Source organism: Arachis hypogaea, chromosome 18 (assembly GCF_003086295.3).
Source record: "Arachis hypogaea cultivar Tifrunner chromosome 18, arahy.Tifrunner.gnm2.J5K5, whole genome shotgun sequence".
NCBI lineage: Eukaryota > Viridiplantae > Streptophyta > Magnoliopsida > Fabales > Fabaceae > Arachis > Arachis hypogaea.
Genome location: NC_092053.1, coordinates 38,153,382 through 38,170,545, shown reverse-complemented (window position 1 = coordinate 38,170,545; position 17,164 = coordinate 38,153,382). Strand labels below are relative to the sequence as shown.

Below are 17,164 nucleotides of genomic sequence, written 5' to 3'. Positions count from 1 at the left end.
AGATCTAGATGACATACCAATCAAGAGATTAAGGAGAAGAAAAAGTAAATGAATCTAAGTGTTTACAAGTTTACAAAGATGGAACAAAAAAGACAATAAAAAATGTTTACAAGTTAATAGTTTAGAAAGAACATGTCTTTAGTCTTTACAAAAATATATGAAAAAAGAAATAAGTCTAACAACAACCGAAAATATAAAAAAAAAGAGGACAAACACCACATAAGAAGACCAAGTTCGTCAATTAAAACAAATACAAAAATAAAAATAACAAATAAAGATATAATTTTGTACAACTTCAATATAAAAAAATTTTGTATTATAAAATATTTTAAATAAAAAATACATTAAATTTAATATTAATTTGTCTATATTTTAATTAATTTTAAGCAATATAATACTTATTAAAATATATTTTATACTATTATTAATTTACCACCCTGTGCATCGCGCGGATCTCAATCTAGTTAAATAAGATTATTATACATGTTCATTCAAGTTTAATATGAGAAGTAAGAGCATCTCCAATGGTGAGTTCCTCTTTGACTTTTTTCTGACATATAGGAACTCTAACTATTGGAGGAGAGAAGGAGTGAGTTCCCGCACAAGGATCAAGGTAAGGGAGTTCCTCTAAGCAGGGACTCAAATTAACCAATAACAACTTGCCATTTGGCAAGTTATTATAAAAAAATAATAATATAAAATCTGAAATAATTAAATAATTAAATAATAATTAAATTAGTAATAATTATAATAAAAATTATATTAAATAATTATATTTTTATTTAATTAATAATTTATATTAATTATTTAAATAATAATTAATTAAATAATTAATTAGATTAAATAATTAAGTTTTTATTTAATTAATTATTTATATTATAATTAATATTGAATATTATTTATATTATTATATTAAATTATAATTAATTAAATTTATTTACATTAAAAAATAAATTTAATTTTTATACCTTATAAAATAATTTTTAGTTGAGTTAGTTATTTTTATTTTTAAAATTTAAAATGCTAATGATATTATTAAAATTAGCAGTTGTAAACACAAAATTATAAATTAGTATAATCTCGAATTATATATTGTGTATTATTATTATATATGAATTTATTTAATATTAATATCTTTTAATAATGAATTATTTTTAAATTTATAAATTTAAATAATATTATTGAAAAAAATTAATTATATTAATTTTAAGTATTTTAATTAATTAATTAAGTGGGACCACAATAGGGACTAAAGTTAGTTCCTCCTAATGGAGAAGAGAGAGATGCTTTGAGTTCCTATTTATTGTTTATGACGCAAAAGCTGATGTGGAGTTACTTTTTATGACAGGTGGGCCATAAACAGGAACTGGGATGAGTTTCCTACTGGAGATGGTCTAATACTCTTAAAAAAAGTAACAATAACAATTCAAAACTCCTCATCTTCCTCCTCTTATTCTTCGTTATCTTGATCATCATGATTACCTAGCAAGATTAGAACATCAAATTAGAATATTCCTTCTCGTTACCTTTAGTTAATAAGTAGAAGAAGAAAAGAAGCTCTTATTGAAGCATAAGAAGCATAAGAAGACATTTATGTGTTTGTAGTAAAATTTTGGTGTCAAAATTAAAAAATTTGTGTGTTTTTGTAGCAACATTTCGATGTCAGAATTAAAATTTTGGTATTTTTTTGTTTTTGGCAAGAATTCAATGCAATAAGTGTAAACCTACATCCATTCAACTAAATAAGATTGCAATATAGTACAAACATGTTCATTCAAGTAATTTTGGTACTAACTTGTGATCTTTTAGTATGCAATTTACTTTTTACATTTATTCAATTAATTAAATAAGATTGTAATACATGTTTATTCAAGTCTAATTTGAGAAGCAATACTCCTAAAAAAAAAAGTAAGAATTCATCATCTTCATCATCATCATCACAAGAAGCAAAAAAAAAAAAATTACAGCATTAAAGAAGCTGTGTTTTTATAGTTAAATTTCGGTGAAATTAAGAAGTTTCGGTGTTATTATTAAAAAATTTTGGTGTTATTTTTTAATCAATTCTGCATAATTCAAAACTCTTCATCCTCCTCTTCTTTTTCGTTATCATCATCTTCTTCTTTTCTTGTCTCATATTCTTATAATTGTTCTTGTTTTACCCTTTTAATAAGAATAAAAACAAAAAAAAAGAGAAGAAAAAAATTAAACAAAAAAAAGACACATAATGCCCAAAAAAATCACCATGACAGTGAAGAGAAAAAGAAAAGAAAAACGTAGCAACTGCATGCAGAGGAAAAAGAGTGAAAAAGAAGAAAGAACGCGAAGGAGAAAAAGAAGAAGAGCGCAATGCTGTTGGGAGTTAGAACATGTCTAGACGCTCTCACTAATAAAACTAGTTTTTGTTAGATTTTAACCAATTTAGTTAAGTTGATTGCCAAAAAAATATGGATGTATAGCAGGACTTTTATATTTATTCAAGATATCAGCACATTTAAGAATAAACTGTCAATTTTCAAGGTTAAAAAAAAATCAGATAATTAATTTTCACATTTTTAATTTAGAGACTAAACTGTAAAGTGCTTAAACTTGAAACTCTATAGTGCAAAGCGCAATCAACTCTTAAACTAATGCTCGATCACCTAACTGATAATACAAAAAGACGATTGATTAACATTATTTACAAATGGCTTTTCCTAAAGTGAGATAATATTGTATTACATATAATTAACTAAATGTAATATAGGTCAAATCTTTAAAAACATTGATGTAAACTTTTATACAGGAAAATCAATGTGAATACATGATATTCTTAAATCTGAGTCTAAGCACTTGTACGGGAAATCACTTCTTGCTCTTTATTCAGCCTTCTGACCATAGCCAAACAAATAGATACAATATGTAACATACAAGACTATAGTGCACAACAAAGAAAATGGTTCTCAATATATATATATATATATATATGTATATATGTTTCTTAAATCTGATGAACATGGAAATGACCTAATTGCAAGAGTAGATCAAAGCTTAGACGCCATGAAAAGTTGTAGCAACAATGCACTATGTATGTTTTTCCTTTCAATATTCCAATTTGAAAGCACTGTTCAACCCCACCAATGAATGCACATATATACAGAAACTTGGAACTTTGAACTTTGAAGTGGTTCACTAGAGTAACTTCTGGCCACTCACACGGATGCAACAGTAATTGCATCAAAAAAATTGACAGAATCAAAGGAATGTAGCAACTGTTTATTCTTTGCACCTTGGAATCTGTTTCCTACACCAAATAAATAAATAAATGCAGCTGTTAATAACGAGAACTACTCATAAAGTTTATTATGGCACATCAAGTATGTTCTCTAAAAAATTTTGTTATCAATTTGGTCCTTCAATGTTTGAAGTACACATTTATTTGGTCCTTTGTTGTATATTATCCTAATGGTTATGTGCTATGAAAGGACAAATTGATATATAAGGCTATGTTAGTTTTTAGAACAAAATAAGACAGGACACTCATAACAAGATACAAAAAATATAAATACAAAAAAATTAGTATTTTTGTATTTTGTTTGGTGATAAACTATATATAAGAAAGAACAAATTATGAAAGACTAATTTACTCTCATTTTCTTTTACACAAAAAATTTACGAAGAAAAATATAATAATAAAAAATTAAATTATGAAAAATTGATAAGAATAATGAAAAATAAAAATGAGTTCATGTCTCATATCTCAAATATGATTTTGTGTCTCCGTATCCGTGTCCCTGCCTCAGTGTTCCGTGTCCATAAACAATCAAAGCCTAAGGTCTTTGAAGGACTAATTTGGTGTCATTTGTTAATTAGATGGGAAAAAACCAAGTGCATATTCTCATTGATGAATGATATTTCAGGTTGATTAATCAATGACACGTTATAACACTGCCAAATCAGAAATAAAAAAGCAAGTAAGAAATCAGATAAATCATGTGTCAGGGATTATGAAAGTTTAGAGATCAAGGTAGAATCATCATCTGAATGCCAGAACTTCATGTACTAATTTCATGATAAAATTGCATTCTTAGTCAAATAGAGAAAAGGCAATCTTAGCAATGAAATCAAAAGATCATGAATGAGTATGCTGCATGATCACTTTTCTTAATTCTTGATTGGAATATGGAACAGAAGCACTTCATGAGTTCATAATCAATAATCAACGCAATTAACTCGGGAAAACTATCTCCAAGTTGAGCATCAATTAGGTTTAGCATGGTCATTTTAACAGATCAACCCCACAAAACTGCAAAAACCAGATATCTTATTCTGCACTAATCTGCAGTTTCCCATACCTTTTGTTTTCGGAAGTACTAATCACGCATATGACACTATCAAAGGTTCTCCGGATTCTTCTCTAGATTTACTCTCGAAATAGAAATATAATACCAACTGTATGATTCCCAGAACAGTTCCTATCCCATTTGGCACCTGTAAAACACAGATGTAATCATATAGATAAATGTTAAATTGCACAAATCAAGAGATAACCAACAAAACAAAAATTTCGAATTAAAACAAGTATACAACAATAAATAGGAAAGAGTAAAATAGTGCTCAGAAGAACTTTACATAAATGAAGGGATCCTCATTGAGCAATCCATAAACCAAAAAGGAGGTGCTCATTAGGAAGGTGGAGAGCGAGAGATAAAACGGCATGAATTCGACACTCTTTGTCTGAATGACCAATTTCTGGGAAACATAAATACATAATTCAAGTAAATTCATCAAGTCAAAAAGCACAAATCAATGTTAATTGGGTATCTATGTAACGAAAAACTTACAATTATAAACAAAGGTGAGGCAAACATTGAAATGAGGGAAGCACAGCTCAAGAATCCAACAAGGATTCGGCGTGTTTGACTATCAGTTACTTGCAAGCTCCCAACTAAAATGATCACAAAAACGCCGATAACTGCCAGCAATAGTCCAAACATTCTCACCTATCAAATTGCAGTTTAAAAGTTTCACAGCTTAAGTTAGAAACCAACCATATCCATATCACAAGAACAAAATTCCAATAGTGTGGGAAAGTTAACCTTTTTTGATTTCTCAGCATACACAAGGAAGATAATTATGTACACAAACTGAAATACTGCTCCGATCGAATTAACTGTCGTTACCAACAAATTATCGGGCGATATCAGAGGCGTGCCATACCACATGCAGATCAAGCAGTTCATGAGAGAGTAAATATATGGCAATCCTGAGAACATTTCAGTTGATCCATTTCTGATAATTCTCCTAAATGTAGGTCTACAATTCAAAAACATAAAAAGAGTTAATAACCAATGAAACAAAAGGAATTTATAATAACTAAACAGAAGTTTCTTATGAATAATGATTTAGCATCTTAAAAATATTCCTAAGCATGTTCCTAAATGATAAAGAAAGTAAAAAGTATAAACTATCAATGTCTTGGAATCTTTTAATCAATTCTTGCTTCATTTAGTAGTTAGGAGGATAAATCATTATTCTAAATAAACTTACATGGGAGATACAAACAACCCAAAAGCAAAGATATTCCCTGCAAAATAAACAATTAAACATAGTGATTATTACTAAAATAAAATAAAATAAAAAGAGAATCTAAACTCTGTAAAGGAAAATCTACTAATCCACTACTACTAGCATATTGTAAAGTTGGTTCCTTTTGATTCATCAAAAAAACCCCAGAATGCTAAAAATCCCAGAAACAGAAAGACAAAGATTACGGTTTGTACCTGCGACTCCAGCTGCATCCTTTGCAACCTCATAGACAGGATATGCAGCAGAAAAAGACATTAATAATCCTCAAAAATCAAACACCAAACCCAGACAGCAACAAATGCAACCAAACCAACCCCTTAATTTATAGCACTACAATTGGAAGTGAAATTTGACTATTCAAGACTTGCCCTATGTGAATGCTTGTTCCTATCCCACAGAAATTGGAAAAAAACAAAGAAAACTCCCCCACGTTTCTAATAGAAAGACCAGAAGGTTTTTTTCTCTCTCCAAATCTTGTACTTGAGACTTGAGAGGGTGATAAGTAACTGATAAATGCAGCTGAAGGCCTATTATGTATAATGATGCTAAACCTCGAATTATAGTTATCACATAAATAAATTAGAAAAAGAGGGGTTTCGTTGAGCCACTAAAATTGAAGCAATTTGCAATTGTGTACATCCACAAGATTAATGATGAATGTAAGTTGTTGCTACTGAGAGAGAATTGACCCACAAGGCATATGTTAAGTATGAGGGGGTGTGTTTTAACTTTTAATGTTAAGTATGATTGTGTTGTCTGTTTGTGCGTGTCACTGAATGTATTTGGAACGTGTCTGAGCTGTTCGGATCAGGTCTATGGTGATTACGGGGCATAACAATTCGCCAACATTCAACAGAAATTAAATATGAAGATAAAGATAAAAAAAATTAAATTAAAAGAAAATTTTTTTAGTTTTCTATTTATAGAAAATAATTAAAATTTATGTTTTGAAATACATTATTTTGTACTAACGCCTGCCATCACTTTGCAGTTTAGATAAAGGATTTTAATTTTCTAAAGTTTGAATTTTACTTTAAATAGTAAAATGTGATTTTTTATTATTTATTTTATAAGTGGGATTAAAAATAAATATAAAAGAAAAACTATTCAAAAGTAGAAGATCATATTTTACTCTTTAAAGTGAAATTCAAACTTTAGAAGATATAAATCCTTAGATAAAGATTAAAATATATTTTATAAAAGTATACATACAGTTATAATCTAATAATTAAGAGTTGCGTATAAGTAATTGTTATAATTTGAAAGCATTAGGTTTGCTTTATGACGATAATGCCATATGAAAAAGAAAAAATAATTATTTCTATCCATAAATGCTAAAAATTTTAATAAAATTACTTATAGAAAAATAAGATTATAATTATATTCATAAAAAATAAGTTTCGTATAATAAAATTACCAAACCCTTTAGTTTTATTATTTTAAATATTTGTGAATAATTTTTTTTACTTTTATTTTTTGAGACTCAAACACAATCAAAGTCAAAGAAAAAGATGATTAGATGAAGTAAAAGATTTTTTTGTTATTGTTAAAGTTGTCGAGATACTATTCTCATTTCTAAATGAGAAAAGAAGTTTTATCTTATAATATTTTTTTTCTCAATAATTGAATAAGATTTAATATTGGAACTAAAAGGAATAGATGATACAAAAACAAAAATAAATAAATAAATTTACAAATACAAAATTTTAAAACAAACAGAATAGAAAAGATTCTTAAATTTTAGAAAAAAACAACCATTTGTATCATAAATTTTGAAAACGTTGACAAAAGTATCCATCAAATAAAAAAAGTAACGTTATACCTATAAAAGATGGGTTATGTACGACAAAAATTATCTAAATCTTAATTTTTTATTGACTTTTTAAAGAAATTTTCAAATTATCCCATCTTTTATTTTCAACCTTTTACTTCACCGCCGATTTTTCTCAAAATCCCAACCTTTCACAAACAACCGTCTACTTGCTAGAACTTGTTGAATCTGTGAACTTCATCTACAAACAGAATGATTTTCTGGTTGCTCTTTACTCTCAGCTTTCTAGTCCTGTCCACAGTTTTCCTAACATCTTTGATTCCGTTGGTGACAGCGGATAAGAAAACAACGCAATAATAAGTGTATTGGAGATGGAAAAAAGGAGTTGACGATGATTTTAGCGATAGTGGTCTTGCTGGTGCCAGGGAGACCCCAGAGGAGGATGAAGGGAAACGATTGCGGTGGATGCATGGCGGAGCAAAGGAGAGAAGTGGGGGAGAGGAGATGGTCTTGACTAAGGACATCGTCGAGAGTTCTAGGGCGGAGGCGCTCGTATACGAGCTTGTGGGTGTTCTTCTTGGAAGGGCGAAGAGAGTTGAAGAAGAAAGATTGAGGATTAGGATTTGAGGAGGGTAGTGATCTTTGACGTTTTGAAAGCGGGAATGTCTCATCGTGTTGTTGTTGCTCAACATCAATTGTTTATCCCTTTTGTGGGCTTGTGGAGTGCTTCGAGTGTGAGACGAAAAACCGTTCTATCTTAGGTTGCGTAGGCGCCGGTGGTGAAGAAGGTGAAGGGTTCGATTTATAAACGAGGATCTATTTAGTGACTTTCACGGTGAATTTGTTGTCGGTAGCAGCCAGAATGTGGCTTTCTTTGTGTGAAGGAACCGGTCAAAGTCCTCACCACCACTACCACCACCAATGGCGAATCCAAAAATTTTATAAGAGGGAGGCCAAATTAAATACAAAATAAAATAAAATATAACATAACAAAAAATCAACAAAATATAATTTATAGTATATAGGTCAAAATTAATAATTATATTATATAAAAATTAACATTTAACTACATACTTTAAGATTTTGGTATTTTTAAATTTATTCTGTGATATTTTATATAACTAAAATGATCAATTTATCATTTGAAATAAATTTTGAAACATTTTCTTTTTCAACATATACAATTATATAATCTGCTAAAAATTTATCTTTTATCTTATTTTAAAGTCTTGTTTTAATAATTTTTATTGTTTAAAAAGTCTATTGAATTATTACTATTGTCATAGAAAGAGTCAAAATAAATTTTTTTTATAGTTATTACTTTTTTACATTAATACAAACTTATATTTTTTAATAATTTTTTTATACATTTTTATTTTTTTAAACCTATTTGTTAATTGCTACTAATATATTATAATACACATTATAATTTATACATATTAAGTTACTAACATGTAAATTATATATATATATATATATATATATATATATTAATTATATAATAATAATAAACTAATAATATTAATTTAAAAAAAATTGGGCATGGCCACCTTAGGCCTCCGGTAAATTTGGCATTGACCATCACCATTGATTTCGGCTTCATCTGTTGTAGTAGTTTTGGACTTTATGACAAGGGTTTTAAAGGTGTAAGTTGAGTTATGGAGGGTTGAAAACAGGGGCGGAGCTAGGTACAAGGAAAGGGGGCAATGGCCCCCCCTAATTTTAATTTTTTACATGTAAATTATATGTAAATTTCAGTTTAGTCCTTCCTTAAAATTTTATTTTAGTCTTATTTTATTATATAAATATTTTTTGCCCCCCTCTAATATTTCTTCTAGCTCCGCCCCTGATTGAAAAAGTGAGTTCAGTTTGAGGGCGGGATAATTAGAGAATTTTATTAAAAGGTAAAAAAAAATTAGGGTTTGGATAATTTTGTCGTACGGAATTCATCTTCCATGGATATAGCATTAATTTTCTTAGTTTATGAATATTTTTGTCAGTGTTCGTAAACTTTATGGGTATTTTTGGTAGTTTTCCTAAGTTTTACTATCAAATTGTAGTTTGGTATTTATAAATAGAATTTAATTTTGATGCACTATTAGTATAAAACTATTTTATACGTGTATTCAATTATATAATATCATATTAGTAAAAATAATTATTTTTTACATTGATGGCATGAATAATCATTTAAGAAAATAATTGTAATTATACGACTATATAAAACGTTTTAGGAAAAGTCTAGGGAGCCATCAACTTTATTAAATTCTGGCTAGTATGTAACCAATAAAAGAAAAGTGAATAATCCTATATTATTGGATGAAATCTCACACTGTTAAAAACATTATTAATGGCTATAAATCATAAAATTTGTTGGTCTCCTAACACTCCTCAACGTTTTATATTATCAATAGAGAAGTATTAGGAACCCAGCAACTTTTATGTTTTGTAACCATCAATTGGCCATCAATAGTCTTTTTAATTGTGTGAGATTATATCCAATGGTAAGAGATCACTCACTTTTCTTTTGATAGTTAAGTACTGACTACAAAACACAAAAATTACTAACCCCTAAACTTTTTCATATCAATATATCAAAATTGAACTGTTACAAATAATACCATATATAGACATTTTAATTGTAATATGGCTGAATGGAAATGTATCCGACTTTGACTTTTATCATCATAAGAAAAATATGATCTTTTGGAATTGTATATACCTTACGAATATTCTAATTTCTATGAATCAAGAAGGGACTAAGCTGAGACGATTCAAATAATTGTATGGAGTATATTGTTGTTTTCGTTAGTCTAATTTTTGGGGAAGGCAACTATTAGTTTTTCATTTCATGGTATACGGATTATAAAAGGTCAAATGAAGGTTTTTTTATTTGGTTACTTCTACTATGAGTTTCTTAGCATGGTAATTTATAATTTATTTTTGTTTTTCTAATCTCTTTGCTCTGCCTTCTTATGTTGAGTTTTTTTATTAAAAGAAAATATTTCTAGTATATATGATTATAATTTTTATAACTACGGTGATTATATTATTGACTAACTAATAGAAAAACGACAAATAATACGTTAAACTTTTTCAAGTTTTATTTTGAGAATTTACATGTCATTTTACATATTTCTAATTTATATTAAATAATAATACAATTACAAATCACAATTAAAAAACAACATTTGAAATAATAAATATGATATCATTTTAAAAGTATAAAAAATAATTAATTTTTTTTTTTTTTTGGTTTCTCACGATATCCCCCAACCCGACAGGTCAAGGACTAATCCGTCGCGGTACTGAGCTCCATTTAAGGGTTTGCCGCTGGCCAATGGGTTGGGGCATGCACAAGGCGGGATTCGAACCCCCGACATTTGCTTAAGCGGACTAGTGAGCTAACCACTAGACCAACCCAACTTGGTTTAAAAAATAATTAAAATTTAATCAAAACAGATCGACCGTTAAACCTATAAAAAAAAAAGAAATAAGTTGGGCTAAAAATTTTGAATTTATCGAATATGTACGGCCAAACTACATGTTTTGGTGGGAAGTCTGTCAGGGCAAAAGATATTTTTTCAAAAGAATAACGAGTACTATAAAAATATAAGAATAATTAATTATTTTTTATCATGAAAAATTCAAACACGGACAAATTTATTCAGAAAAAGAGAAATTGATTTTGAAGCTATGAAAGATAGACTCTAGTTGATAAAACAATTATTCTCCACCTACAAGTTATTTTTTTATATAAGTCATTTATATTCACGCGCGCACATTCTTTTTCATGTTATTACTGTATGTTCTTCTTTTTCTCTTTCGTTATCGTCGTCACCAATACCACCACTTCCTCCTCCTCCTTTTCCTTCTTCTTTTCTCATTGGAATTTCTTCTCTTCCTTTCTTTTCCTCCTTCTCCTCCATCATCAGTTATCTCGTTGTTGAAAATAATAAATAATTCAAGTTCAAATTCTCAATTGAACCAAAATGAAATTGATTATTGTTTTGAATCCAATCAAGTGGCTGAGGTGTGGTTCGATTCTAATTAATTTTTTCGTTAGTAGTTTATGATTTTGTAGGTGAATAATGTTTCATCGTTGATAGTTTGAATTGAATGTAATGTAAAAGTTCAGCATTAAAGAAACTATTTTTCTGTATTTGCAGTAAATTTGGGTGTAACACGAAGATATTTGAGTGTAATACGAAGATATTTGAGCGTATTGTTTAAGAATTTTCGGTGTATGTGTCTTGATAAGTTTTGCATAATTCAAAACTCTTCTTCTCTCTCCTCCTTATCTTCTGCTGCTTCTTCTTTTTCTTTTTCATCATCATCATCATCATCATCATCATCATCATCATCATCATCATCATCATCATCATCATCATCATCTTTTTTTATTCATCTTTTTTTTTTCTTATTTTATCTTCTCAAGTTTCTTCTTGTTTTACTCTTTTAACATGAATAAAAACATAAAAAAATCTAATAAAGAAGAAGAAGAAGAAGCACATAATGCTGCAAATTACTTGGAAGAGAATGAACTTACATTCATTCAACTAAAAGAAAAAAAGAAATAAAGAAAAACAGAAGAAGAAAAAATGCAGCATTAGAGGAAACATTTGGGTATAACACGAAGATATTCGAGTATATTGTTTAAGAATTTTCAGTGTATATGTGCTGATAAGTTCTGCATAATTCAAAACCCTTCTTCTTCTTTTTCCTCATCCTCATCTTCTGTTGCTTCTTCTTCTTTTTTTTCATCATCATCATCATCACCATCTTCTTTTTTTCTTATTCATCTTTTTCTTTTTATTTTATCTTCTCAAATTTTTTCTTGTTTACACTTTTAACAAGAATAAAAACAAAAAAATCAAACAAAAAAGAAGAAGAAATACATAATGCTACAAAATTATTTGAAAGAGGATGAACTTATATTCATTCAACTAAAAGAAAGAAAGAAATAAGAAAAAGAAGAAGAAGAAAAAAATATAGCATTAGAGAAAATATTTTTCTATATTTGTAGCAAATTTGGGTGTAACACGAAAATATTCGAGTGTATTGTTTAAGAATTTTCGGTGTAAGGTCCCACATCGGTTGGGGAGGGGAACGAAGCATGCCTTATAAGGGTGTGGATACCTCTCCCTAGCATGACGCGTTTTGACGAGTGAGTGTGGGGGGGGGTTTCGGCTATCATCCCTATCGTCAAAGGCAAAACCGTGAGGCCTTGTGTGCCAAAGCGGACAATATCGTGCTAGCGGGTGGTCTGGGCTGTTACAGATGGTATCAGAGCCGGAGCCCGGATCGATGTGCCAGCGAGGACGCTGGGATCCCTTAGGGGGGTGTATTGTAAGGTCCCACATCGGTTGGGGAGGGAAACGAAGCATGCCTTATAAGGGTGTGGATACCTCTCCCTAGCATAACGCGTTTTGACGAGTGAGTGTGGGGGGCTTCGGCTATCATTCCTATCGTCAAAGGCAAAACCGTGAGGCCTTGTGTGCCAAAGCGGACAATATCGTGCTAGCGGGTGGTCTGGGCTGTTACATTCGGTGTATGTGTATTGATAAATTCTGCATAATTCAAAACTCTTCCTCTTCCTCATCTTTTGCTACTTCTTCTTTTTCATCTTCTTATTTCATATTCTCATAATTCTTTTTAGGAGGAAAAAATCAAACAAAGAAAAAAAAATCATAATGTTGCAAAATCAATAGAAAGAAGAGGAGGAAAAAAATGCAGCAACAACAACAGTAATAAAAAAACAACGACGAAGATGAAACACGCGAAGAAAAAGGAATAGAAACGCAAAGGAGAAGGAGAAGAAGAAAGAAGAGGAGGAGGAGAAGGAATGCAGGATACAAAGAGGAACAACGTGATTTCACGCGCGCCTTATGTAAGTGACTTGTATGCCAAAAAGACTTGTATGTGTAATAGTACTCTTGATAAAACTACTTAAACCCTACAAAATTATTTAAAATTTTCAAATTACCACCTCTAACCTAGCCTGCTCAACTAAAATCTAATTTTAACCCCACTTCCAATCTCTAATCTTTCACCAGTACTTTCAACCTCTCTTTTTTCTCTTTCACTTCCACACTAACATTCTCTCTACACCGTTCTAACCTTTTCAAATAACAAACTAACTCAGCACTCTTTCCAAACTTCGATCCTCCTTTTATTTTTTTCTTCCGCACCGTAACACCCATTTTAACTTTGTTAATAGCTGTGGCTATCACTTCTTCAAATACCAAAGCACGAGCAGCATCTAAGTCCTTGACCAAAGCTTATCCTCCAATCGTTTTTTTAAGGTCTCACATTCTCTATTAACAACCTCATTTTAAGACCCTCATTGTTCGTCATTTGACGGTGTTGTTCTTGTTGCTAAAATAATTTCGTTAGCGTTGGAGATTGCACTTCCTGCCTCACTTGATTTTAATCCTTTTATTTTCAAAATAGAAAAGATTAGCATGGTTGGTCATGATAAAGCCTTTGGAATGTTTATTTTATTTATTTTTAAATTAGGAATATAGATTAATATTTTATATTAGTGTACTTTTTGAAGCATTAAAAACTTATATAATTTAAGTTTTTCTTTAAGTAACTAAAAAAATAAATTGTCAGTTATGATTGATTTGTTGCAGCACATTGTGAAAGGAGAAAGAAACTTATTTCAAATTTTTGCAGAATGTTTTTGAGAAAAAATAATGGAGCCATAAGAAAGCAATGGAGAAAACCAGAAGTTGATGAACTAAAGAAAAAAGTTCGTGCTAAAAAATTATAAGATATGAGTTACTCGGACTCAAAAATTACATATCAATGTCATTGGATGAGTAGTGTGCTGGTAGAGTTTGGAGAGAAAATAAAAGGAGGGTTGAAATTTGTGAGGATGTTGAGTTGGTTTGTTGTTTGAAAAGGCTCGAACAAAGGTGATTCTGGTGGTGGAATAAGAAGAGAGGTTGGGGTGGTGGTAAAAGATTAGAAATTGGGGTCAGATAGAATTAGAGAATGCCATAGTTAAAAAGTTGGGTCAACTTAGATAAGGAGGGACAATTTAAAAATTTTGAATAGCTTTTTAGGATAGTAATTTTATCAACTAAAGTCTATTTTTTATGAGTACAATATCAATTCTTTTTTTGTGTGGATATTTTTGTTTGTGCTTGAATCTTTTATGGTCAAACATGGTTATTTACTCAAAATATAGTAAGCCCTTAGTGAATGTTATGCTTCACAAGTATCTCAAGCGTAGAAATATTTTTGAGACGAAAGCAGATAATACTTGCTCGGTTGCTCCATATTTGTAAATCTATTATTAAGGTAGTTAGCCTTTCGAAAAAAGATTTTGTTTGGGATGTGGGACCTCTATCCAATTCTTTTTAATTTTACTCTTGGATATTCTCAGGCACCGTGAAGATAAATAATATGTATTTTAAATATTCGTGATATGAAGAGATCAATTATTATTTAAAAGTTATTAGTTTATATTTTTAGAATGTTCAATTTAGTTTGATATATTTTAATTTTTTTTATTTAATTACTAAATTGGACATTATGTTATGGACTTTAATTTTTTTTTTATTTTAACCTAATAAGAGATTATTAAAGTTGTCAATTCAGATATTAGAGGTATGAAAATTGAAAAACCCTCCTTTTTGGTTTTGTAATGAAATCATAGTGGAGTCTTTTGATTCAATTTCTAAACTATGACATTGATAAGTTAGGTAAAAAATAGAGTGATTCTCTTTGTATTGAATTTCAATCTATCACTTTTATTTCTATTTTAATTTTAATATATCTTTTTATTCAATTTGAATCTTTATCTTTTTATTTATTTATTTTTTTTGTATCAGTAAGAATTGAGATATAGATATATCAGAAATCGATCTTTGGACTAGTCAACTTTACGAGGATAATATGTGGCAGCTTAATAGGCTATACTATTTGATTCCAGATATTTTGAAGAAGGATATTTTAAAAATAATCCTTTATTTTCCTATCAATTGGACTCTGGGTAGATATGAGAAGGTGTTGGATCAAAAATATATTAAACTAAAAGTGGTTATTTGTGGTTGTCGAAGAAACATAACCCCTGGGATTGGAGCAGAGCTCAAATTGGTCTTGGCTTTGGAAACTTTAAATCCCATAGAAGGTCCAACTTTTTTTATGGTTAAGTTTTTATTAATCACTTCTCAATGCTATCTTCTTTCATCATATAAATCTAGTTCCATCTAATATGTGTCAATGTTGCAACCGTAGTCTAGAAACTATTTTATACTATCTTTAAGATTGTCCTAAAGCTAGGTCGGGATGGATGCTACTGGATTTTTTAAATGTAATTTTTTTTTCTCGAACTAAAGTGTTCACAGTTGGATACAAATAGGGTGTGCGAAAGGGAGAGCTTAGTTTTTACAACTAGAGTTTGGTCAATCTAGCTAGATAGGAACAATTTTATCTTTGATAATGTAGAGCTCTTAGCTACAGAGTCAACTTTCAAAGTGTGTACCATAGTGGAGGATTTAAAAAGAGATAGGAATATCTGTATCCATTTTGCATACTTCATGCCCTCTTCTAATTGGTCGCTGCCTAAGCTTGATTTCTTCAATTTAAATTACAATGAGAGTGTCTTCTAGAGTAAGGGAGAGCAGGTTTTGATTGCATGATAAGGGATAGTGATGGAAGTAAATTTATGGATGTTCCAGCAAGATTTTGGGGACAAGCACTCTCAGGACAGAGCTTTGGGCTGTGTGAAGAGTTGCTAGCGATTGAAGCAAGTACGAACAAGATTGTATGTGAGATGGACTCACCTAATGTGTTTTCTATCATTAGGCAATGGAGGATTTCTGAAGTACACACCGATCAGGAGGTGATTTAGAGGATTTTTCATCTTAAATAGAGTTCAAGGTTCAAGGTGCGTTTCCAGCTGATGGTGAACTTGTCGCGAACTAATTGGCGAGGCTGAGTGCTCAAAGAGAAGCCGAATTTGTAACTTGGGTTCAGCCTCCAGGAAACATCTGCAAGTAATGCAGAGAGACAGAGTTGCATTAACTTGATTTTTCCTATTTTTCTCTTTTTTTTTTTTTCATTTTGTTTTCTTTAGTCTTGGTTCCCCCAAAAAAAAAACACAAAAAATAAATTATAATTTTCAAACACACTTCTTTTTTTATTCTTTTATGATAGTTTCTTTATTTATTTTGTTTTTCTATTTTTCTTCGTTTTTTTTTGGTTTTTTACTCTCATGTATGTGCTCCAAGCTGTGTGTTAACTTGTTTTTTAAATTAATTAGTTCTTTTTTTTTATCACAAAATTCTATTTGTATCTTTGAGTTGTATTGTATTTTAAATGTTGTTATTATTTTAAAATAGTTTGTTATTTGAAAATTAAGTTGAAACCAAGGTAGTAAAATCGTAATTTGTAAAATCGTTAGACGAAATGTAAATCTAACTCGTAAATCATAAAATCTGAAAAATCTAAAAAAATTACTGGTATGCGAAATTGTTACTCTGAGGTTGTAAAATTTGTTCATTCTCTCCCTGGCAATGGCGCCAACAACTGGTGCACAATACCATGGTCCAAACATAACTTCGCAACTTCGCACAACTAACCAGCAAGTGCACTGGGTCGTCCAAGTAATAAAACCTTACGTGAGTAAGGGTCGATCCCACGGAGATTGTTGGTATGAAGCAAGCTATGGTCACCTTGTAAATCTCAGTCAGGCGGATATCAAATAGTTATGGAGTTTTCGAAAATAAATAATAAATAAATAGAAAATAAAGATAGAAACACTTATGTAATTCATTGGTGGAAATTTCAGATAAGCGTGTAGAGATGCTTTCG

The 17,164-nt window shown here is 29.8% G+C and overlaps 1 protein-coding gene and 1 long non-coding RNA gene across 3 annotated transcripts; one reads left to right on the top strand and one right to left on the bottom strand.

The window, feature by feature from the left end:
• Window positions 1-2,688: 2,688 nt before the first annotated feature.
• LOC112771761 (bidirectional sugar transporter SWEET2) lies at window positions 2,689-6,408 on the bottom strand. 2 transcript variants are annotated; one of them, XM_025816574.3, is made up of 7 exons: window positions 5,760-6,408; window positions 5,527-5,563; window positions 5,076-5,292; window positions 4,821-4,979; window positions 4,609-4,728; window positions 4,332-4,467; window positions 2,689-3,280 (listed from the first exon to the last, which is right to left on the bottom strand). In XM_025816574.3, the coding sequence occupies exons 1-6, from the start codon at window positions 5,818-5,820 to the stop codon at window positions 4,354-4,356; spliced, it is 708 nt and encodes a 235-aa protein (XP_025672359.1). In that variant the 5' UTR covers window positions 5,821-6,408; the 3' UTR covers window positions 2,689-3,280; window positions 4,332-4,353. The 2 variants fall into 2 exon arrangements, with proteins under 2 accessions (XP_025672359.1, XP_025672360.1); XM_025816575.3 differs by having other exon boundaries at window positions 2,689-3,273; window positions 5,760-6,304.
• Window positions 6,409-15,332: 8,924 nt separating this feature from the next.
• On the top strand, window positions 15,333-16,481 carry LOC140181580 (uncharacterized). The gene is made up of 2 exons (XR_011876451.1): window positions 15,333-15,479; window positions 16,030-16,481. It is a non-coding gene; the product is annotated as an uncharacterized lncRNA (long non-coding RNA).
• The last annotated feature ends 683 nt before the right edge of the window (window positions 16,482-17,164 follow it).

What these genes read in the sequence shown, in the direction of transcription:
- LOC112771761 (XM_025816574.3), bottom strand. Translation starts at nt 5,820, where the DNA reads ATGTCTTTTTCTGCTGCATATCCTGTCTATGAGGTTGCAAAGGATGCA. An exon ending in GGGTTGTTTGTATCTCCCAT is followed by an intron (nt 5,293 to 5,526) that starts GTAAGTTTATTT and finishes TTTGAATTGTAG; the next exon opens with ACCTACATTTAGGAGAATTA. An exon ending in CCTCACCTTTGTTTATAATT is followed by an intron (nt 4,729 to 4,820) that starts GTAAGTTTTTCG and finishes TATGTTTCCCAG; the next exon opens with AAATTGGTCATTCAGACAAA.